Below are 25,454 nucleotides of genomic sequence, written 5' to 3' on the forward strand. Positions count from 1 at the left end.
TTTTTTTTAAATTTAACTTAAAATTTTTAATATAATTTATAAAAATATTTTGTAAAAATTTATACAAAATTAAAATTTATATAATAATATTGCCAAGTGCATTACAAACTACAGTACTTTTTGTAAAATTTCTAGAAAAAAGGTATTAAAAGCTTTTTCTTTTAAAAACTACTACTAAATACTAAAATCAAAATTGCAAAAATTATAAATTAAAAAAAACATTGTATGTGTGTTTTGCAGTATTTCAAACAAAAATCGTTTCAATTGTTTTGTTTGTTTGTATTTAGCACTCTTGTATTTGTTTGAGTTGAAGCGTAGACTCACCAACTCCTAAATTAACGCCACCGGCGGCACTACTACTACTAGTACCGTTATTAAGACCACCGTTCATACGGGTTAATTGTAGATCATTTCCCGTTGATGTTGTTAATGTTGACAAATCAATATTATGATTGGCGTATTGTAAATTATTATTGTTATTATTGATATTATTATTATTGTTGTTCAACAAGGAGGGTCTGAACGAGGAGGTTAATGTTGACGCAGCAGCCTGGGCAGCAGTTATTAGGGGTGTATTTTCAATTATAGGTGTTTGCGGTGAGTCCAAGGGACGTGTGCCCACAAATGATGATTCAAGCCAACATTTTCTAGTTTAGTGTAAAATAGCAAAAGAGAACAAAAAGAGAAAAACAAGATTTTATTAGTTTTTGTTTTTTGTAAAGAAAAATCAATATTATATAGATTTAGTTCATTAAAGGTTATACGTGTTAGATTTTATACTACTTTGTATTCTATTCAAGCATCTCATTTGTTTGTATTTTTATTAGGCACTTAAGAGTTTTTTCTCTACATCCTTTTTCATACATCTTCTGATGACTCATATAATAAACAAGATTGTTTGCGAAATGTTTGCAGCCTTTAGTATTTATTTACAAAATCCTGTAGCAGCTTTTCTAAGAATTTTTACAAGATTTTAAATTCTGTTTATAACACACTTTGACCTAAAGCTCTATTTTTTAAAAATTTCTAGTTTGTATTGACTATAGTGTAGTCAAGAGTATTGACTATATGTAGTCTTGAGCGAAGTATAATCATATTGTTGACTATATGTACTTTAGTATGGTCTAGTCTATAGTCTAGTGTATAGTCTAGTCTATAGTCTAGTCTATAGTCTAGTCTATAGTCTAGTCTATAGTTTAGTCTATAGTCTAGTCTATAGTCTAGTCTATAGTCTAGTCTATAGTCTAGTCTATAGTCTAGTCTATAGTTTAGTCTATAGTCTAGTCTATAGTCTAGTCCAGTGATGCCAGGAGATTTTTTTCAGAAATCCCTACTCTTATGAGAAAAAATCCCTTTTTTCCCTACACCCACTTTTTATTTTCCCTACATTTTTCCCTACACTACTTTTTTCCAAGTTTATCTTAAAAAAATACAAAAATAACATAAAAAACTAAAATATTAGCTCCGTTTTATAATATACATATATACATATATATGTATTTTTTTTAATTTTAGGAATAAAATTTCTAGAATTTAAATTTTAAATTTTGACTCTTCAGTTAAGATTAAAAAACCAAGACAATTGAAAGATTTATGGCAGTATCACGATTCGATGTTAAAAATTTATTTTATGTGCCCCCAACAAAATAATTTTCATAAAATAATTATTTTAAATAAGGTTTACTTTTGCGTTTACTTTTTGCGGTTTACTTTTATAAATTTTCAGAACATTAAATCTATATGAAAGATTTTAGTATGTCGCATGTTTTGTAGACCTCAGTTCAAGAAACCCGAATTTCGGATTATGCCAGTCTTGTAGAGATATGTAGGTACATATATTGTAGAAATTACAAGCGGAATTTTTACTAACGATACACTTAAAACTGATTTCATTTTTAATTTTAAAGTTTAATACATGAAAGGGTATATTTTTAGTTGTTAAAAACTATGAAATTGAAAAATCCCTACAATTTGACAATAGTAAGAAATCTTTCCCTTTTTCCCTACACGTAAAAATTTTGAAAAAAATCCCTACAAAAAGGGAAAAATCCCTACACTTGGCATCACTGGTCTAGTCTATAGTCTAGTCTATAGTCTAGTCTATAGTCTAGTTTATAGTCTAGTCTATAGTCTAGTCTATAGTCTAGTCTATAGTCTAGACTATAGTCTAGTCTATAGCCTAGTCTATAGCCTAGTCTATAGCCTAGTCTATAGTCTAGTCTATAGTCTAGTCTATAGTCTAGTCTATAATCAAGTCTATAGTCTAGTCTATAGTCTAGTCTATAGTCTAGTCTATAGTCTAGTCTATAGTCTAGTCTATAGTCTAGTCTATAGTCTAGTCTATAGTCTAGTCTATAGTCTAGTCTATAGTCTAGTCTATAGTCTAGTCTATAGTCTAGTCTATAGTCTAATCTATAAGTCTAGTCTATAGTCTAGTCTATAGTCTAGTCTATAGTATAGTCTATAGTCTAGTCTATAGTCTAGTCTATAGTCTAGTCTATAGTCTAGTCTATAGTCTAGCCTATAGCCTAGTCTATAGTCTAGTCTATAGTCTAGTCTATAGTCTAGTCTATAGTGTAGTCTATAGTCTAGTCTATAGTCTAGTCTATAGTCTAGTCTATAGTCTAGTCTATAGTATAGTCTATAGTCTAGTCTATAGTCTAGTCTATAGTCTAGTCTATAGTCTAGTCTATAGTCTAGCCTATAGCCTAGTCTATAGTCTAGTCTATAGTCTAGTCTATAGTCTAGTCTATAGTGTAGTCTATAGTCTAGTCTATAGTCTAGTCTATAGTCTAGTCTACAGTCTAGTCTATAGTCTAGTCTATAGTCTAGTCTATAGTCTAGTCTATAGTCTAATCTATAGTCTAGTCTATAGTCTAGTTTATAGTCTAGTCTATAATCTAGTCTATAGTCTAGTCTATAGTCTAGTCTATAGTTTAGTCTATAGTCTAGTCTAGTCTAGTCTATAGTCTAGTCTATAGTCTAGTCTATAGTCTAGTCTATAGTCTAGTCTATAGTCTAGTCTATAGTCTAGTCTATAGTCTAGTCTATAGTCTAGTATATAGTCTAGTCTATAGTCTAGTATATAGTCTAGTCTATAGTCTAGTATAGTCTAGTCTATAGTCTAGTCTATAGTCTAGTCTATAGTCTAGTCTATAGTCTAGTGTATAGTCTAGTCTATAGTCTAGTCTATAGTCTAGTCTATAGTCTAGTCTATAGTCTAGTCTAGTCTAGTCTATAGTCTAGTCTATAGTCTAGTCTATAGTCTAGTCTATAGTCTAGTCTATAGTCCAGTCTATAGTCTAGTCAAATCAATTAGCCCATAAAAAGCAGCAGGTACCAAAAAGGTACTTTTTTTAATATTTTAGTACTTTTTCATCTAAAGCTTGCTAAATGTATTTCATTTTAGTACTTCTTCATACAAAACTGATTTGGTACTTTTTTTTAGAATGTTTGTAACTATGCAAATTAATTTGAAGTTAACAATAGGACCCTACTTTTAAGCGACATTTTTATAATTTTTTTCAAAGTAAATTTTGACTTTTATTTAACTAGATATTTGTTCTAAACTACTTTTTCTTTGCGCCAAAGTGAAACATTTTTTAAACAAAACTTTCTATATGATGACATTGCAATATTTACATTATCTAGCGTTTTGTTTGTTGCCTTTAAATTCTCATACAAATTAAGATTCTTTTTTGGGATAAAAAAAACTATTGTTTGTTTTCTGTTCTTCTGTGTTCGCATTAACGATTTCGCAATATCTTTAAGCTTTTACCATACATCTTCTACTCTGATGATTGTTGTGATGGCGATGATGATTTCACTTTTTAACCTTATGCTCTAATTTCCAAAAAGTACCACACCAAACAAATAAAACGAAAACTAGTTCATATATAAGAATGTAAATTTATATATTTTATATACTAGATAGAACAAAAACAGCTAAAATTTCCGTATGTAGTACGAGTATAATAATAAATACTACAATTATTTACAACAGTTTCTTTTATATGACTAGGCATTAGATAATATCTGAACACTTATTATTACAAAGAATAACAAAAAAAAAAAAACATACTGTGTCCCCACTAAACAAAATATTAGATATAGCGTAAGATAACAAACAATAACAAGTGTCGTTAAAAACTATATATGTTGTCTTAGGTTATGTAATATATATTTATATACATGTATGTTTGTATATAGAAAAAAATATATAAAATCTTTATATAGAAAATGCATGAGTGTTTTTTGCAAACACCAACAATGTTTTATGAGGGTGTGATGTGTATTTTAAGATTTATCATGTAATCCTTTAAAATAAACGTTTAAAATAGGAATATTTTTAAAGTATAAAATAGAAAGGAAAAAAACTGGAATAATCTTAAAGAATTGGTCTATAATATGGCTGAAAACTTGTGCAAACGACTCGATTAAAAAAATAAAATATACAGTATTGATATTATTCCATAATTAATTAAACAGATTTCCATAGTGATGACTATTGACTAGACTATTGACTAGACTAGGACATAGACTATGGAGTAGACTATAAACTAGGATATAGACTAGGCTATAGACTAGACTATAGCCTTGACTATCGACTAAACTATAGACTAAACTATAGACTAGACTATAGACTATACTATAGACTAGACTATAGATTAAAATAGACTAGACTTTAGATTAGGCTATAGACTTGGCTATAGACTAGACAATAAACCGAACCATAGACTAGGACATAGACTATAGAGTAGACTATAAACTAGGATATAGACTAGGACATAGACTATAGAGTTGACTATACACTAGGATATAGACTAGGCTATAGACCACACTATAGCCTAGACTATAGACTAAACTATAGCCTAGACTATAGACTAAACTATAGCCTAGATTATGGACTATACTATAGCCTAGACTATAGACTAGACTATAGACTAGACTATAGACTAGGCTATAGACTAGACTATAGACTAGGCTATAGACTATAGACTAGACTATAGACTAGACTATAGACTAGGCTATAGACTATAGACTAGACTATAGACTTGACTATAGACTAGACTATAGACTAGACTATAGACTAGACTATAGATTAGACTATAGACTAGACTATAGACTAGACTACTAGACTATAGACTAGACTATAGACTAGACTATAGACTAGACTATAGACTAGACTATAGACTAGACTATAGACTAGACTATAGACTAGACTATAGACTAGACTATAGACTAGACTATAGACTAGACTATAGACTAGACTATAGACTAGACTATAGACTAGACTATAGACTAGACTATAGACTAGACTATAGACTAGACTATAGACTAGACTATAGACTAGACTATAGACTAGACTATAGACTAGACTATAGACTAGACTATAGACTAGACTATAGACTAGACTATAGACTAGACTATAGACTAGACTATAGACTAGACTATAGACTAGACTATAGACTAGACTATAGACTAGACTATAGACTAGACTATAGACTAGACTATAGACTAGACTATAGACTAGACTATAGACTAGACTATAGACTAGACTATAGACTAGACTATAGACTAGACTATAGACTAGACTATAGACTAGACTATAGACTAGACTATAGACTAGACTATAGACTAGACTAGACTAGACTAGACTATAGACTAGACTATAGACTAGACTATAGACTAGACTATAGACTAGACTATAGACTAGACTATAGACTAGACTGTAGACTAGACTAGACTATAGACTAGACTATTGACTAGACTATAGACTAGACTATAGACTATACTGTAGACTAGACTATAGACTAGACTATAGACTAGACTATAGACTAGACTATAGACTAGACTATAGACTAGACTATAGACTAGACTATAGAATAGACTATAGACTAGACTATAGACTAGACTATAGACTAGACTATAGACTAGACTATAGACTAGACTATAAACTAGACTATAGACTAGACAATAAATCAGACCACAGTTTATTGTCTTGTCTATAGTATAGTTTGGTCTAGTCTAGTCTATTGTATAGTATAGTCTAGTCTATAGTCAAGTCCATAGCCTAGTTTGTAGTCTATTCTATAGTCTAGTCTTGACTATAGTCTAGTCTATAGTCTAGCCTATAGTCTTGACTATAGTCTAGTCTATAGTCTAGTCTATAGTCTAGTCTATAGTCTAGTCTATAGTCTAGTCTATAGTCTAGTCTATAGTCTAGTCTATAGTCTAGTCTATAGTCTAGTCTATAGTCTAGTCTATAGTCTAGTCTATAGTCTAGTCTATAGTCTAGTCTATAGTCTAGTCTATAGTCTACTCTTTAGTCTAGTCTATATTATAGTCCAGTTGTAGACTATAGGCTAGTCTAGACTTTTGTCTTTTCTCGTGACTCATTTTCTTTGCACATTTTTCAGTTTTACAAATACTAAATCCTTGGATATTATTACCTTAATTTTGAGAAAAGTAAAAATACTTATAGTTTTGTTGTAGTACTTTGCCAACTACAAATATGTAGTACTTTATTAAGCCAATCACTTTTCACAACCTTAAAAGAAATTTCATTTATTTCCCCACCTACTTAAATGATTCAATTGAATGACTCAGTCAATCCCTGACTTGCTATAACAGGAAATGTTACAGCATCTTTACATCAGAAAGGAAGTTAAAAAACTGTTTTTTTTTTCTTGTTTCAAATTGTTTAATAAAATAAATTTAAATTTTTAAAATTCTCACTTTTCCATTATAATTCTAAAATGTTCGTTTTAAATCTTTTAGACAATGAAAATATTATCAAGACAATGAAAATATTTACCTTTAATAAATTTTCAATAATATTGCATTTAATTTCGTATTGTTGCTGCAACTAATTGGCCACGTTTAAACCGCAAAATAACAAAAAAACACAAGATTCTTTTTTCAAGTTTTATTTAGTTATTCGCACTTTTAAATAAAAAGCCTTAATTAAATAATACAAAAGGCACACACACACACTTTTTCAGTTCTGACGTTTTTTTTTTCCTCTTTATACTGCAAGAAATAAAAAAAACTTTTTGCGGCTCTTTGTTTAAAAAAATATGTTTAATTTAATTAAAAATGTTTTCTTTTTTTCTTCTCTGATTTTTAGCACAACATCCAACTTAATGGAAAATACTGTTGATTTTTGTTTCTCAGAATTTTTATTAGCTTTTAATTCATTTAAACTTTTGATTTGTAAAAATTTTCTTTCTCGATTATTTTTTGTTATACGTCTGTTTGGTAGCACGCTGTGAAAACCAATGAAATAGTAAAGAGGAAAATACAGTATTATAAACGCAATGTTTGACCTGACCTGGCTGGCTGACGGGTTGACTGTATCTGTGCTACTGCCGAGCTCTTGAGTGTATGAATTGGTTGTTTGAAAGTTGTGTTTAACCCTTGAGTGAGGCAAATAGTTTTTATTTTCTAGAATATTCTGGGCTGTAGCCTAGTATATATTATGTACTTTAATCTGGATTATACAATCTGTACTATAATATAGTCTATAATCTGCCTTATAGTATGAACTGTAGTCTAATCTAAAGTCTGGACTATAGTATAGTCTATAGTCTGGAATATAGTCCAGATTATAGACTAGACTAAACTATATTCTGGACTTTAGTCTATAGTATGGTCTAAGTCTAGTCTACCGCACAGTCTACAGTCTAGTCTATAGTCTAGTCTATAGTCTAGTCTATAGTCTAGTCTATAGTCTAGTCTATAGTCTAGTCTATAGTCTAGTCTATAGTCTAGTCTATAGTCTAGTCTATAGTCTAGTCTATAGTCTAGTCTATAGTCTAGTCTATAGTCTAGTCTATAGTCTAGTCTATAGTCTAGTCTATAGTCTAGTCTATAGTCTAGACTATAGTCTAGTCTATAGTCTAGTCTATAGTCTAGTCTATAGTCTAGTCTATAGTCTAGTCTATAGTCTAGTCTATAGTCTAGTCTATAGTCTAGTCTATAGTCTAGTCTATAGTCTAGTCTATAGTCTAGTCTGACCTGACTATAGACTAGACTAGACCAAACTATACTATAGACTAGACAATAAACCAGACCACAGACTGTCTATAGTCTAGTCTATAGTCTAGTCTATAGTCTAGTCTATAGTCTAGTCTATAGTCTGGTCTATAGTCTAGTCTATAGTCTGGTCTATAGTCTAGTCTATAGTCTAGTCTATAGTCTGGTATATAGTCTAGTCTATAGTCTAGTCTATAGTCTAGTCTATAGTCTAGTCTATAGTCTAGTCTATAGTCTAGTCTATAGTCTAGTCTATAGTCTAGTCTATAGTCTAGTCTATAGTCTAGTCTATAGTCTAGTCTATAGTCTAGTCTATAGTCTAGTCTATAGTCTAGTCTATAGTCTAGTCTATAGTCTAGTCTATAGTCTAGTCTATAGTCTAGTCTATAGTCTAGTCTATAATCTAGTCTATATTCTAGTTTATAATCTAGTTTATAATCTAGTCTATAGTCTAGTATACAGTCTATTGTATAGACTAGTCTATAGTTTAATCTATAGACTATTGTAAAAGCTATTATGTAGTGTATAGTCTAGCCTATAATCTAGTCTAGCCTATAGTCTTTTATAATTGTCTTTCCCATCTGTCTTGCTCTTTGAAGGGTTAATAGTTTTTATTATTTTCTGTTGTTGTTATTTTAGACTAAAAGTCGTCGTCGTTTGTCTCGTTTGTCTCGTTTGTATGACTCGGTTTGTCTACAGCTGTTTGTATGTATGTGTATCATTCTATATACATATATATGTAAGTAAACCCCGAAATAAAAATGAAGGGAAAAATCGGCTGTTAGTATTTGTTAACTGTAAATACTGCTGCCAATGGCCAAAAATATACATTTAAACATGTTTTAATGTTAGCAAAAAGTGCATCATACATCAAGAAACTAAAACATTAATTTTCTAGGGGTGAGTTAGTAGTTTTTGTGTGCAGCTTTAATGATTTGGAATAACACCCGGGGGTGGTGTACGACACACACAACCCCCCTTTGCAAACGAAGCATACAAATATTGTATGCAGGCGCCATTATGTTTCTCTTACTACATAAACTATACAGTGTCCTAGTCATACAGTTATATGATGAAGACAATGTACAAAATCCTATACTATATATAGTAAAACGGGGGTCGTTGTTTTCAGGTTTCCGGTGGATAGTTCATATAAGTAAAACAAAAAATTGCACGAACCCAAAAATTGCAGTTGAATGTATAGTCGGATTTTTAACATTTCTTTTAGTTTGAAATTAAATTTATTTTTGGGATTTTTGCTTTTAAATTGTAGTTTTTCTTTTTGGGGTTGTATGAAGAATGAAGTTGGATGATTGTATGGCTAGAGAAATATGTTTTAGGTGTAAATAAGTATAAAAAGCTTTTGAAAACATTGTGTCGCTTTTGTCAGTTTAGAGTTTTGATTGTTTTTTATAAAAGAGCAAGACAAAGACCATAGCCTAGACTATAGATAAGACTATAGAATAGACTATAGAATAGACTAGACAATAGACTAGATTATAGACTAGACTATAGACTAGATAATAGACTAGACAGTACTCTAGACTTGAATATAGACTAGACTATAGACTAGACTATAGACTAGACTATAGACTAGACTATAGACTAGACTATAGACTAGACTATAGACTAGACTAGACTATAGACTAGACTATAGACTAGACTAGACTATAGACTAGACTATAGACTAGACCATAGATTAGACTATAGACTAGACTATAGACTAGACCATAGATTAGACTAGACTATAGACTAGACTATAGACTAGACTATAGACTAGACTATAGACTAGACTATAGACTAGACTATAGACTAGACTATAGACTAGACTATACACTAGACTATAGACTAGACTATAGACTAGACTATAGACTAGACTATAGACTAGACTATAGACTAGACTATAGACTAGACTAGAAACTAGACTATAGACTAGACTATAGACTAGACTATAGACTAGACTATAGACTAGACTATAGACTAGACTATAGACTAGACTATAGACTAGACTATAGACTAGACTATAGACTAGACTATAGACTAGACTATAGACTAGACTATAGACTAGACTATAGACTAGACTATAGACTAGACTATAGACTAGACTATAGACTAGACTATAGACTAGACTATAGACTAGACTATAGACTAGACTATAGACTAGACTATAGACTAGACTAGAGACTAGACTATAGACTAGACTATAGACTAGACTATAGACTAGACTATAGACTAGACTATAGACTAGACTATAGACTAGACTATAGACTAGACTATAGACTAGACTATAGACTAGACTATAGACTAGACTATAGACTAGACTATAGACTAGACTATAGACTAGACTATAGTCTAGACTATAGTCTAGACTATAGTCTAGACTATAGACTAGACTATAGACTAGACTATAGACTAGACTATAGACTAGACTATAGACTAGACTATAGACTAGACTATAGACTAGACTATAGACTAGACTATAGACTAGACTATAGACTAGACTATAGACTAGACTATAGACTAGACTATAGACTAGACTATAGACTAGACTATAGACTAGACTATAGACTAGACTATAGAGTAGACTATAGACTAGACTATATACTAGACTATAGACTAGACTATAGACTAGACTATAGACTAGACTATAGACTAGACTATAGACAATACTATAGACTAGACTATAGACTAGACTATAGACTAGACTTAGACTAGACTATAGACTAGACTATAGACTAGACTATAGACTAGACTATAGACTAGACTATAGACTAGACTATAGACTAGACTATAGACTAGACTATAGACTAGACTATAGACTAGACTATAGACTAGACTATAGACTAGACTATAGATTAGACTATACACTAGACTATACACTAGACTATACACTAGACTATATACTAGACTATAGACCAGACTATAGACTAGACTATAGACTAGACTATAGACTAGACTATAGACTAGAGTATAGACTAGACTATAGACTACACTATAGACTAGACTATAGACTACACTATAGACTAGACTATAGACTAGACTATAGACTAGACTATAGACTAGACTATAGACTAGACTATAGACTAGACTATAGACTAGACTATAGACTAGACTAGACTATAGACTAGACTATAGACTAGACTATAGACTAGACTATAGACTAGACTATAGACTAGACTATAGACTAGACTATAGACTAGACTATAGACTAGACTATAGACTAGACTATAGACTAGACTATAGAGTGGACCAGGGTATTGACTAGACTATAGACTATACTAGACTAGTGTGAGCTAATATTCTCCACTTGTTCAGAATGGAAACTTAAGCGTTATTATCTTTAATATTCTACTGTGAACCCAAATTTTTAAATATTCTCAACATCTTTCTCATATGTTTGCCTCAACATTTTATTATAATCACATGACACATGTAAAAAATTTTTCTTCAGGCATTTTTCAATTTTAATCCCCAGATAATTAAAATATTTTTCATTGCCAAACATTTTTCTTCTGTCAAATTGGATTCCATAGGGAAACTTTGCTATATGACTATGACATGTCTTTCTTAAACATATTTTAGCAATTGGCCTTTTTTCCGACATTACTTTGCAACTATAGCTAAAATACTAGGGTAATTATAGTAATGTTATTACATTGCAGCAAATAACAAGCGAAAGGGATGGTAGAACCCAAAGAAAAATTGTGCTAATAAATCGATAATGTTATTATATGACCAGCAGAAGCAAATGGAATGAAAACCAATCATATATTGATGACTACTGGGTTCGTCTTTTTTTGTAATCATATTGTCTTGCATTACTTTGCTAAGAACCCCTTTTGGTTTTTCCACATGCATGCATAGATCAAAGTACATATTTCTGTAGGTGGTTTAGTTAAAGATTTATGCAATATAATATAGTTATTCTACCCTTTAGGTTTTTCTTCTAATACCTGTATGTTATACCTTTTAATGCAATTAAAATTTAGTTCAATATTTTATGTTGATTAAAGAGCAATGTTGTGCAATATTTAATAAGAATTCTAGTAGCTGTTTAAATAATGCAATTTTATATCTTATAATTTTTTGCACAATTTATGTTATTTTTAATGTAATTTAAATATTTAAATTATTAAAAAGTCTGCTGGGCTCTATTACCAGGCCATTAACTCTGCTTAATAGTTTCCACTACTATTTTCTTTTCTGTGGTCTTTTTCCTTTGCACTCCTTGACAGACTATTAGTCAAATGTAAGTAAGGTAAATTATAGCAGTAAAGTTAAAATTATGACTATTAAAAAGGCAAGTAAGTAAACATTTTCCTCATTTTCGCTTTAAAAAAAGAAAATGTCTTATGACTTATATTAATTATGGTAAATTTAAGGTTTAAAAGGTTGGAAAAAGTGCATTTAATGTAATTTTTATAAAAATAGAAAAATTTTATAAAACAGCACTAGTAAAAAAGTTTTAGTTGAGTAAAATATCTGCGGCTATAACATAGCCAATGAACCAGGCTATAGACTTATATATTATGGCGTAAACTCTCTTTTAAACTATAGACTGTAGTTACGGCTATAAGCCTAACTGTATACCACTCGACTAGACTATAGAGTAGATTATAGACTAAACTACAGAGTATACTAAAAACTAAACTATAGACTAGGCTATAGACTAGACTATTGACTAGAATATAGACAAGATTATAGACTAGATTATAGATTAGACTATAGAGTAGACTATAAACTAGACTATAGACTAGGTTATAGACTAGATTATAGACTAGACTAGAGTAGACTATAGACTAGAATATAGACTAGACTATAGACTAGATTATAGACTAGATTATAGACTATAGACTAGACTATAGACTAGACTATAGACTAGACTATAGACTACACTATAGACTAGACTATAGACTAGACTATAGACTAGACTATAGACTAGACTATAGACTAGACTATAGACTACACTATAGACTAGACTATAGACTAGACTATAGACTAGACTATAGACTAGACTATAGACTACACTATAGACTAGACTATAGACTAGACTATAGACTATAGACTAGACTATAGACTAGACTATAGACTAGACTATAGACTAGACTATAGACTAGACTATAGACTAGACTATAGACTAGACTAAAGACACACTATATACTAGACTATAAACTAGATTATAGACTAGACTATAGACTAGACTATAGACTAGACTATAGACTGGACTATAGACTAGACTATAGACTAGACTAAGACTAGACTATAGACTAGACTATAGACTAGACTATAGACTAGACCATAGACTAGACTATAGACTAGACTATAGACTAGACTATAGACTAGACTATAGACTAGACTATAGACTAGACTATAGACTAGACTATAGAACTAGACTATAGACTAGACTATAGACTAGACTATAGACTAGACTATAGACTAGACTATAGACTACACTATATACTAGACTATAAACTAGACTATAAACTAGATTATAGACTAGACCATAGACTAGACTATAGACTTGACTATAGACTAACTATAGACTAGACTATAGACTAGACTATAGACTAGACTATAGACTAGACTATAGACTAGACTATAGACTAGACTATAGACTAGACTATAGACTAGACTATAGACTAGACTATAGACTAGACTATAGACTAGACTATAGACTAGACTATAGACTAGACTATAGACTAGACTATAGACTAGACTATAGACTAGACTATACTAGACTAGACTAGACTATAGACTAGACTATAGACTACCCTATAGAATAGACTATAGACTAGACTGTAGACTTGACTATAGACTAGACTATAGACTAGACTATAGACTAGACTATAGACTAGACTATAGACTAGACTATAGACTAGACTATAGACTAGACTATAGACTAGACTATAGACTAGACTATAGACTAGACTATAGACTAGACTATAGACTAGACTATAGACTAGACTATAGACTACCCTATAGAATAGACTATAGACTAGACTGTAGACTTGACTATAGACTAGACTATAGACTAGACTATAGGCTAGACTATAGACTAGACTATAGGCTAGACTATAGACTAGACTATAGACTAGACTATAGACTAGCCTATAGACTAGACTATAGACTAGACTATAGACTAGACTATAGACTAGACTATAGACTAGACTATAGACTGGACTATAGACTAGACTATAGACTAGACTATAGACTAGACTATAGACTAGACTTTAGATTAGACTATAGACTAGACTATAGATTAGACTATAGACTAGACTATAGACTAGACTATAGACTAGACTATAGACTAGACTATAGACTAGACTATAGACTAGACTATAGATTAGACTATAGACTAGACTATAGATTAGACTATAGACTAGACTATAGACTAGACTATAGACTAGACTATAGACTAGTCTATAGTCTACGGTCGGGTCTGTAGTCTTTATATAATAATTCCAACTTTTTGATATATTCCTAATTAAGTTCTATAGCCCCGACATTTTGAAGTCCTTAAAAAGTATTTTGAAACCAAAATTTAATTATTAAAATAAGTCAAACAATTACTTTGTGTTTTTTAATCCCTTAATCATTTTCGCACTTAAAACTCATTCACATACAAACATAAATCGATTGCAATCGTATAACCAGGCCATATTATAATATATATTACTTAAGGCCTAAAGGAACTGAAAAAGAAATACCCAACCACCCTCTTAAACTATAGCATATGCATTTGTTTGTTTGAATGTTTTTGATGGTCTGTAATTGTTTAGCATTTCATTTGTATTGCCATTTCGCTTAAAGTATTATTTAAAAAGAACAAAAATGTTTCTATAGAAATTAAAAATTCATTTTTTTATATTTTTCTTATTGCTATTTCAATGGCATTGTTATTTATGGTAAAAACGAAACAAAACTAAATATTGTTTGCAATTAAATATAAATAGTTTTTTTCTCTCGTATTGTCTGATTTGCAGGCAACTGTCAGTAACAGAGCAACCAACATACGCCATTTGAATGTGAGTTATGTACAGTTTTATATCCTTTTTTCTATAATTTTATTTTATTGAAAATTTTTGTTTAACATTTTAAAACAATGCTGTTTGTTGCAAAAATTTCAATTTATATTTCCTGTTAACTATTTTTTGTATTGTCCCCCCCAACCACTTGGATAGATATTTGCCACAAAGTTTTGTGTTACCTTGTTGTGGGAATTTAAAAAAAGTCAAAAACAATAAATATGTTGTTGGTTTATTAAATGTTAAAACACAGGACTTTATGTATCCTGCATATGATTACATGCAAACTAGGAATTTTGTTGAAATTGTTTGGCCATGAGTTCTTGGCAGTAGAAAAAGAAAGAAAAGGGAAATATTTGTTATTAGAAAGAGGTGCAGTCTTGGGAATTTTGTGGCAATATTTTAAATAAATGGTTTCATTCTTATTGGTACATTTTTGGCTCAAGTAGACCAGATAAGGGGATCGAGTTTTATACAGAATAGAACAAAAAACTAGGAACTTACTCCTCTAGTATACTTCCAACCCTCTCCCAACCACCAGACGATTTCCCAGTAATTACTCAAATAATTTAACATAACAATCTGACTATCATTAGAAAGCATAATTTGGAATCTCACTTTCTTAATCAAGTCTTAATACTACCATTAATTAACAATTAGGATCTGAATCCTAAACTACAAAGTTTTCTACAAAATCTTAATTTTAAAAATTTTAGGTTTCAAGCACAAAAAAAAAAAAACAATATTTTAAATAAAAAGTTCAAACTATCTAGATACGAACCACACAAATGCATAAATAGGAAATACTACTTCGATAACAATAATACTAAATACAAACATTAAGATCGACTTAAGGTGGGACTATAGTTTTCACCATATATAGACTGGAATATAGTATCGAAAAAAATGTAGACTATTGGCAAGACTGGACTATAGCCTAGAATATAATCGGTACAATAGTACAGACAATAATCTGTACTATAGACTCGACTATAGTCTGGATTAAAGACTCGAATATAGTCTGGACTATAGACTCGACTATAGTCTGTACTATAGACTCGAAAATAGGCTGGACTATAGACTCGACTATAGTCTGGACTACATACACGACTATAGTCTGGATTAAAGACTCGAATATAGTCTGGACTATAGACTCGACTATAGTCTGGACTATAGACTCGACTATAGTCTGGACTATAGACTAGTCTATATTCGACTATAAACTCGACTATAGTCTGGACTATAGACTCGAAAATAGGCTAGACTATAGACTCGACTATAGTCTGGACTATAGACTCGACTATAGTCTGGACTATAGACTCGACTATAGTCTGGAATATAGTCTCGAAAATAGGCTGGACTATAGACTCGACTATAGTCTGGACTATAGACTCGACTATAGTCTGGACTATAGACTCGACTATAGTCTGGACTATAGACTCGACTATAGTCTGGACTATAGACTCGACTATAGTCTGGACTATAGACTCGACTATAGTGTGGACTATAAACTTGACTATAGTCTGTAAACTCGTCTATAGACTCGACTATAGACTCGATTATAGACTCAATTATAGACTCGTCTATAGACTCGACTATAGGCTAGACTATAGACTCGACTATAGACGAGAATATACACTCGACTATAGTCTAGGCTATAGACTCGACTGTAGTTTAGATTATAGACTCGTCTGTAGACTCGACTAAAGACTCGACTATAGGATAGACTATAGACTCGACTCTAGGCTAGACTGTAGACTCGACTATAGACGAGAATATACACTCGACTATAGTCTAGGCTATAGACTCGACTGTAGTTTAGATTATAGACTCGTCTGTAGACTCGACTAAAGACTCGACTATAGACTCGTCTATAGACTCGACTATAGAGTCGTCTATAGACTCGACTATAGACTCGTATATGGACTCGCATATAGGCTCGATTATAGACTCGTCTATAGACTCGACTATAGACTCGACTATAGACTCGACTATAGACTCGACTATAGACTCGACTATAGTCTGGACTATAGACTCGACTATAGTCTGGACTATAGACTCGACTATAGTCTGGACTATAGACTCGACTATAGTCTGGACTATAGACTCGACTATAGGATAGACTATAGACTCGACTCTAGGCTAGACTGTAGACTCGACTATAGACGAGAATATACACTCGACTATAGTCTAGGCTATAGACTCGACTGTAGTTTAGATTATAGACTCGTCTGTAGACTCGACTAAAGACTCGACTATAGACTCGTCTATAGACTCGACTATAGAGTCGTCTATAGACTCGACTATAGACTCGACTATAGACTCGTCTAAAGACTCGACTATAGACTCGACTATAGACTCGTCTAAAGACTCGACTATAGACTCGACTATAGACTCGTCTATAGACTCGACTATAGACTCGTCTATAGACTCGACTATTGACTCGTCTATAGACTCGTCTATAGACTCGTCTATAGACTCGTCTATAGACTCGACTATTGACTCGTCTATAGACTCGTCTATAGACTCGACTATTGACTCGTCTATAGACTCGACTATAGACTCGACTATAGACTCGTCTATAGAGTCGACTATAGACTCGCTTATAGACTCGTCTATAGACTCGACTATAGACTCGTCTATAGACTGGACTATAGACTCGACTATAGACACGTCTATAGACTCGACTATAGACACGTCTATAGACTCGACTATTGACTCGTCTATAGATTCGACTATAGACTCGTCTATAGACTCGACTATAGACTCGTCTATAAACTGGACAATATACTCGTCTATAAACTGGACAATATACTCGACTCAGGCTTGTGAAATTAAAAAAAAAAATTAATATGCATTTAAAAATTTCAAATAAAATCTTAAAAATAATTTAATAAAATTAAACAAATAAATATAATAATAATGAGATTAGATGTATCATTCAAACTTACCTTAAATTTTAACGAAAATGAAAAAAGGAAATGATAATACGGCTTTTTGTATGTACAACAACAGTAAGATGCTCACAACAAAAATGATGATGGATGCATCCCAAGGAAATTTTTGGGTTTTTGGTTTTTGTTTTTTTGTTTCATACAAAATCAAATCAACAGTGTTGGTATGTTCGTTAACGTTTACGGGTTTAAATGGATGAAGAAGTAGAAATCAAACTCAAAAAGTTTTAATAAAATAAATTTTGTTTAAATTGTGCTTTTTTCAAAAATTCAAAATAAAATATTGATATTTGAATGAATATGATGGAGGAGGGATTCATAAGTAGCTAAATAAAAAAATAGAAAAAATACAAAAGAACGAAATTGAAATTAGCTAAATAAAAAAGAGTGCAGATTTTTGAGAACAAAAACAAGAAACTAGGACAAAACTTAATAAGTTTGGAGAAGGTAGAGTTGGTGCATATACACATAACTAAAGTGCCGTACATAGAAAAAACACAATCAACATAAATATTTGAATAAAAGAGGGTTCAAAACCCCGAGCGCTAAATTAACACACTACACAAACAATAATTTTTTTTGAGGGGGGATTTTAAAAAAGACAGAAAGTTTTGATATGGGGAAATTCGTTTCATTTTTTTCTTTTTGAGGAAAAGCTATTTAAAGCTGGTGTTGCATTAACCAGCCTACCTCGAATTTGGACTCGTTGATCTACTGCGCTGTTGATTTGTTTGATCGTTAACATAATGTACAATAGCCGAGGTGACCTCTTTAATGGAGGATTGTATCTCGGGTGTAACAGGTTGTAATTTATCATTATTAGCCGGAACCGTTTGGCTTGTGGGTGATGTGCGTTGCTGTTGAGACAATAGGGAAGAGGCCAATCTGTTAAGGCAAAAAAAAAAAAAAACAATAGTTTAAAATGTGTTTACAACAAATTTCATTAAATCTTACCTCTCATGCGCGGTTCTTTGTGATAGTTTCTCCTGACTACGCCAACCCAAATAGGGTTGACGCATAGAGTTTCGTATCACACTGTGACCACTATTCACAGACATAAAACTAGAATTAATGGGTCCGCCGCGGGAAAATGATCCTCTTTGTGAAACACTGGGTGATGTTTGTGATGAATTCAAATGTGAGGTGGACCATCTGGAGAAGGCACCACCACTTGCCCCAGTACCTGTGGTACCGGCTGCATGAACATGTTGACCCGCATGTTGTGTACTCTGACCACCATGATGACTATGTGCCGATGGACTTAATAGTAGAGGACTACGATCGGATCTCTGTGATCCCAAAGAGCTTAACGATGTGGTTTTAGAGTTTAGACCTACCCATCGTCCAGAATCTTGTGTTCGTTTACGGGTAAAGTTACCGGGTTTATAGGCGGAACCAGCACCAGTGCCAGCACCATCGGGTGACTTTTGATTTTGATTATATTGTCGGAACCAGTCGGGTATGTTGAGACGTTGTAATGAGGCTTGTATGCGCAATTGATGTTCACTTAAGGCGGCCGGATTGTGATCGTGGGATTTTTGAAGCTCATTTTCGGGGGGCTGTAAAGAGAGAGTAACGATATTTAGCATTTAGTTAAAATAATTTGAGAATTGCATGAAATATAAAAAAAATATTTGTTAAGTAAAATAAAGTTATGGATTAGGATTTGGTCTAGAATGCAGTACAAACTAATAGACTAGAATATAGACTAGGCTGTAGAGTAGATTATAGTCTAGACTATATACTAGATTATAGTCTAGACTAGACTATAGACTAGATTATAGACGAGACTATATAATAGACTATAGACTAGACTGTAGAGTAGATTATAGACTAGACTACAGACTAGATTATAGACGAGACCATAGACATAGATAGACTATAGACTAGGCTATAGACTAGACTATAGACTAGACTATAGACTAGACTATAGACTAGACTATAGACTAGACTATAGACTAAACTATAGACTGGACTATAGACTAGACTGTAGACTAGACTATAGACTAGACTATAGACTAGACTGTAGACTAGACTGTAGACTAGACTATAGACTAGACTATAGACTAGACTATAGACTATAGACTAGACTATAGATTAGACTATAGACTAGACTATAGACTAGACTATAGACTAGACTATAGACTAGACTATAGACTATACTATAGACTAGACTATAGACTAGACTATAGACTAGACTATAGACTAGACTATAGACTAGACTATAGACTAGACTATAGACTAGACTATAGACTAGACTATAGACTAGACTATAGACTAGACTATAGACTAGACTATAGACTAGACTATAGACTAGACTATAGACTAGACTATAGACTAGACTATAGACTAGACTATAGACTAGACTATAGACTAGACTATAGACTAGACTATAGACTAGACTATAGACTAGACTATAGACTAGACTATAGACAAGACTATAGACAAGACTAGTCTAAAGCATAAAACATTTAAAATGACAATTCCTTAAAATAAAAGTATATAAAAATAAATATTCAAGTAAATTTTCGTTTTTTCAAAGATTTTATTTATTTTCAAAAATAGTTCTTAAATCTAAAATATAATTTTAAAGTCTTCTTAGAAAGACTGTCAACGTTTATATACAAATACAATAAGAAAACTTAAGAACTAATTTAAAATAATTTTGCTCAAACTTAAACTACTACGGCTTTGTAATCGTCCAAAGCATTCAAAACTGTGTCCATATGTTTAGAGCATTTGCTTAAGCAGATTTCAGCATAACGACTGAGGAAATGCATATAACTTTCCAATTCTTGTACAGAGCACGACTTAAAATTGTCAGTGTTGCCAATATTGCTGATATCGGTAACAATGTCCTTAAGTTGTTCCACATATTCCGGTGTACCTTTAAGACCATCCAATGAGTCCTTGCCCACATAGGAGGGTTTAGTATAGTTGGCCAATTGTTCTTGTATACCACCCAAACGTTGCTGTTCATTTTGTACGGTATTAACGATTTCGGGTAACGAAAGATTTCTTGATTGTTCCGATGCTTGACTAAAACTATCATCGAAAAGTTGATCCAAAGGTTCACTTTCATATTCACCACAATATGATTCTAGACTCATCATGGCTTGGCTATTGCGTGGCATGGAAAGTTCTTCATTGTCCAAAGAGGCTAAATCATAATGATTGCTGCCAAAGGGGGAGAAAGATAAACGTCCTCGCTCAATTTCCTCATAGTTGTCGGATTCATCGAGATCGCTAATCATTACCGGCTTGCTGTGAGGCCAGGCGTATTTACTGCGTCCTTCTAAGCCATTGCTATCACCAGATTGTAAACCCACTAGCATGCTGTATTGACTTTCCACTGAAAATTTGGCAGGTTGATACCAAAATTCGGGAACATTGGAGAATTCCACTTCATCTACACCAAAACGTAGAATGCCAGTTTCTTCTACGGTTTCTTTGATGACACGGAAGATACGTTGTATTTTTTGTGCTGTTAAATATTTGCCACTGAAAGGTATGGCCAAGTCTCCGGTGGAAAACCAATAGTGTGAAGAACCCTTAGAAGCAGGCATACGTTTTGAGGTATTATCCATTTCGTAAGGACCATGAACGGAAAATTTCTGATCATCTATGCCGAAATGTAAATCCTTGGTTTCGCAGCTAGTTTGACTAAAGATTTCATACAAAAGACGCAATCTTTCGGCTTCATTGTAGTTGATTTCCAAAGCTACCGAAAAGTCACCACATTTAATCCAAAATTGTGAAGTCTTTTGAACAGGTTTATTGGTTGTTTCTTGAGACATTTCCATGGTAGGAGCATTTGCAAAGAATCTTTGTTCGGTTTGGCTGTAGAGATTACTGCTGTAGGTTTCTTGTGCTTCCAAAGGTTGATCTTCTCTGATAACCTGCATGGCTAGAGAGTTACGTCTTGATTCTACGTCATATAAAGATTTGCGGCGATTTTTTAAAGGTTTAGAGATGGGACTAAATAATTGTTTAGCTGAGCCTGTTCCGGTGGCGGTGAAGGTATGATGTTCTTGAGCCTTAATGGGTGTTGAAAAGCCAAAATTGTTTTTGCTTCTGTTCAGGGTAGACATGGGAGAGTTTGTCATATCTGGTGTAGAAATTCTTTTGAAGGGACTGTCAATATCATTAGTAGCAGTTTCAAATCCCTGATCCGTTAAAGTATCGGAAGATGGTTGAGGTTTTGCAATGTTAAGCGATGAACGTGGTGTACACAGGGGAGTTTCCAAAACAGTGAGAGTATAGGCCGATTTGATTTTGCGTGGTGAGTTTACAACCCTCATTAGGGATTCATCTAATTCTGCTAGACTTTCTTCCGATTCTGGCTTCACCTTCTCTAACGGTTGTTGCTGTGCTGGTTGTATAAATAACTTTTTATTTTTAAGTTTAGTTTCAGCTTGCTTACTATCCGATTCCGAATCTGTAGAGGTGATTTGGTTGACTTCACTCTTTATCAAGGCATTTTTGCGCAATTTCTTTTTGCGTAGAGGCTTCAAAGGTTTGGCAAATTCAAAACCATTTTCAGAATTCTCAGTTTTAGTGGTTTGATTTTCAGCTTGTGACTCCTCGCTGGTATTCTTGGGCAAAGAAGATAGACCAGATTCACTTTCTTCGGTTCCAGATGATGTAGTGGAAGATGATGATGATTTCTTTTTGCGTGGCATGGGTATGGGCACTTGAGTATTTTGTTCAGCTTCTATGATTTCCAATTTCGCTATGGCTTCTTCCAATAGTCTATCAATGGCGGATTTTTGTTTTTCTTCATCCACTTCTGATTGATTTGATAAGTCTTCAACGCAATCATCGTTATCATGTTTCTCCTTAAACCAGGAAAAGAACAAATCTTCTAATTGTTGGTTTTGGAAGATTGAATTGCTTGTGAGATCTTGTTGTTGTGTTTCAGTTGTGTCTGGTAGGCTACATAAGGATTTGTTTTTTTCTTGTTTTATCTTGTTCTTCTCTAAAATATCCTCAAACTCCTTGGCTTTGCAGGGTATAGAAGTATTGACTGCTGTTGTTGTATAAGCATCAAAATCTCTCTTTATAGAGTTGAGACTTTGTAAAGCTTTGTTGGGTTTAGTTAAAGCATTATTTAACTCAAGTTCTTTGAGTAATTCTTTAACTGTGGCCTGTTTCTCCACAATAACTCCACCTTGATTACCATCCTTGTTCGAGCTAGTTTCCATTAGTTGAGCATGTTTACCAAATTGAGGATTCTTTTTCGACATTTCTTCCACAAATTGTGTATAGAATTTAGCTTTGTCTTTTACCGATAACTTGGCAAATACTTCTTCCGCCACAAAACAAGCAGAGGGTTTTTCGCCAACTTTGTTTAATGTTTTAAGGCGGGGACTAGGAACTGGTGCCTTTGGCTTGGTAAAACGTGTTCTAGGCTTGGGCACAGGTTTTTCAAAGGTGGCTCTAGGCTGTGGTTTAGGTTCTGGTGAGAATTCATTTACCAAAGCAGCATATTTTCCCACTTCGGAATCACGTTTGATGAGTTGTGATATTTTGGTGTTGAACATGGAGGCCATTTGCTTAACTTTAGATTTCTTCAATTTCTTGGGTGATTTAGGTTTGGAAGACATCTTGGGTGTTTCGAAGACGGCTGCTGATGATTCGTATTTCATTTTCAATTCCTCGATGGAACGACGTTTGTTGATGGGAGATGTTTGTTGGTTGTAAGACATTTTGATAATAATTTTCAAGGTAAAAATTTAGTTTGTTTATTTGCGTTGTTAACGTTAGACGTTATAGTTCAGAACTGATGCTAAATGTCGCGTTCCTCAAAGTATATATAGCAAAATGTGTGGTTTGTTTACAGGTAGTTAGAATTTCTAATCCTTTTTTGTTTAATGTTAAAAAGGTAGTTGGTGTGACTAAATAGCATTAAGATTAGGAGTAGTACCTGTTTTCTTATTGTGGTTTAATCTCTTATATGTACATCTGCTTGGGTTTTTCAAAGGGATGTTTAAGCCTCTTTTACAGGCAAGTTTTTGTAATACATAGGCTTGTGGATAGTTAGTCCTTTTTAATTAGAGCAACTAAGATTAACATGTAATATTACAAAAAATTTTAAAATTCTTATAGTGATTATTCAATTTACAGACATTCTAAGAAGTCACGTACACTAGTCACTAGTTTCAAAGCTGGTTTGGTAAACGATTTCCAAAACGTATAGTTTCTATTATGTCTATTATTCCATCATTTATATAATAAGAGCATTTGCAAAGAACGTTAGTCCTTTTTGGCTTTAGAGGTTGCAGGAATACTCTAATGCCCGCCTGACAAACAAACTACGTCTTAACTTCTAATCAGAAAGAGATTTCAGGGGTTTAGAGCTGAATCAACACATGTGGCAAATGTTTTGTATTCATGCAACTTGATGAAAGTTGAGAAATCAAAGGAATTCATCCAATTCTCCTAAATTTTCTTCAGCTGAGTTTCTTGAGCTGAATTTAATCCTGTGGTGTGGAAGTTTTAGCGATGTTCAACGGGAAGTTTTCAAAACACATTGCAGACAGTAAACAGATCCGACTTTCCAGAGTTCTCAACTCTCATCAGACATACTTCCAATTCAGTTTCATTTATTTCAGATAGGAGTGAATATGATGTCCTTGTACTTTGATGGGTGTTAAAAAGCCAAATTTAGCTTTGGGTGTTGCAGTTCTAATGATGAGTGAGGAGTACATAAAACCGTTTTCAAAATCTTTCGAAGACAGACTAGATTTTACAAAAATCACAATCATTATCATTATATATCCAATTCTGTTTAATTTTCTTCAGTTTTGAGTGAGTATAAATATGTATGGAGGGTTAAGGAACAACGAGGATTATGGAGAGCAATTTTCAAACCACATTGTAAATATACTCTTTTCAGCGATACATCCAATTCTTTTTAATTTTCTTCAGATTCGAGGTCCCATCAGGGATTCTGTCAACACACCTTAACCTCTTTCAGACTCAGGGATTCACTCAATGCTCCCAAACCCTCCTCAGACTTATGTCTTGATAGTTGTTGAATCCAATCGAGCGAACTGAACCTGATTGTTTCCTAAGAAATGCAACATGTTCTTGTGTCTTAATGGGTGTTTAAACCTCAAATTTGGCTTTTCATGTTACAGGTTGAAGAAAGTAAGACGATCCGCGAGGATTTCTAATGATGAGTGTGGAATACACAAAACCGTTTTAAAAACATATCATAAATAAACTTGATTTCCTTGAACTTGAGCTCAAAACTCCTATCATTGATTCTCTCAACGCTCCAGACTCAGGGAATTCTCCTAAACCTTTTTCAAACTTGAGTAAACTCCTTGTATCTTGTTACTTGTTGAAAGTCCAATTCGAATGAATTGAATTTGATTGATTTCTAAGAAATGATGTTCTTGTGCCTTGTGTTTAAACCACAAATTTGTCTCTT

At 32.7% G+C, this 25,454-nt stretch overlaps 2 protein-coding genes across 2 annotated transcripts in view; both read right to left on the reverse strand.

Moving 5' to 3' along the window:
• LOC119609374 (circadian locomoter output cycles protein kaput) overlaps positions 1-19,605 on the reverse strand; it is a 30,535-nt gene extending 10,930 nt beyond the window's left edge. Inside the window, exons 1-3 of the mRNA XM_037964127.1 lie at positions 18,971-19,605; positions 18,707-18,901; positions 325-647 (exon numbers count right to left, since the gene is read on the reverse strand). Of these exons, the coding sequence (XP_037820055.1) occupies positions 325-647; positions 18,707-18,901; positions 18,971-19,605 (1,153 nt within the window). The remainder of the gene's footprint in view (positions 1-324; positions 648-18,706; positions 18,902-18,970) is intronic.
• Positions 19,606-20,691: 1,086 nt separating this feature from the next.
• LOC119609375 lies at positions 20,692-23,685 on the reverse strand. The gene has a single exon (XM_037964128.1). It carries the CDS (start codon positions 23,662-23,664, stop codon positions 20,692-20,694), a length of 2,973 nt encoding a protein of 990 aa, XP_037820056.1. The 5' UTR covers positions 23,665-23,685.
• Between the last annotated feature and the right edge of the window lie 1,769 nt (positions 23,686-25,454).

Source organism: Lucilia sericata, unplaced genomic scaffold (genome assembly GCF_015586225.1).
Source record: "Lucilia sericata isolate MDLA Ls3-8-SP2 unplaced genomic scaffold, ASM1558622v1 Contig000971F_arrow, whole genome shotgun sequence".
Taxonomy (NCBI): Eukaryota; Metazoa; Arthropoda; class Insecta; order Diptera; family Calliphoridae; genus Lucilia; species Lucilia sericata.

Coding starts and splice junctions, on each gene's coding strand:
- LOC119609375 (XM_037964128.1), bottom strand. CDS start 23,664: ATGAAATACGAATCATCAGCAGCCGTCTTCGAAACACCCAAGATGTCT.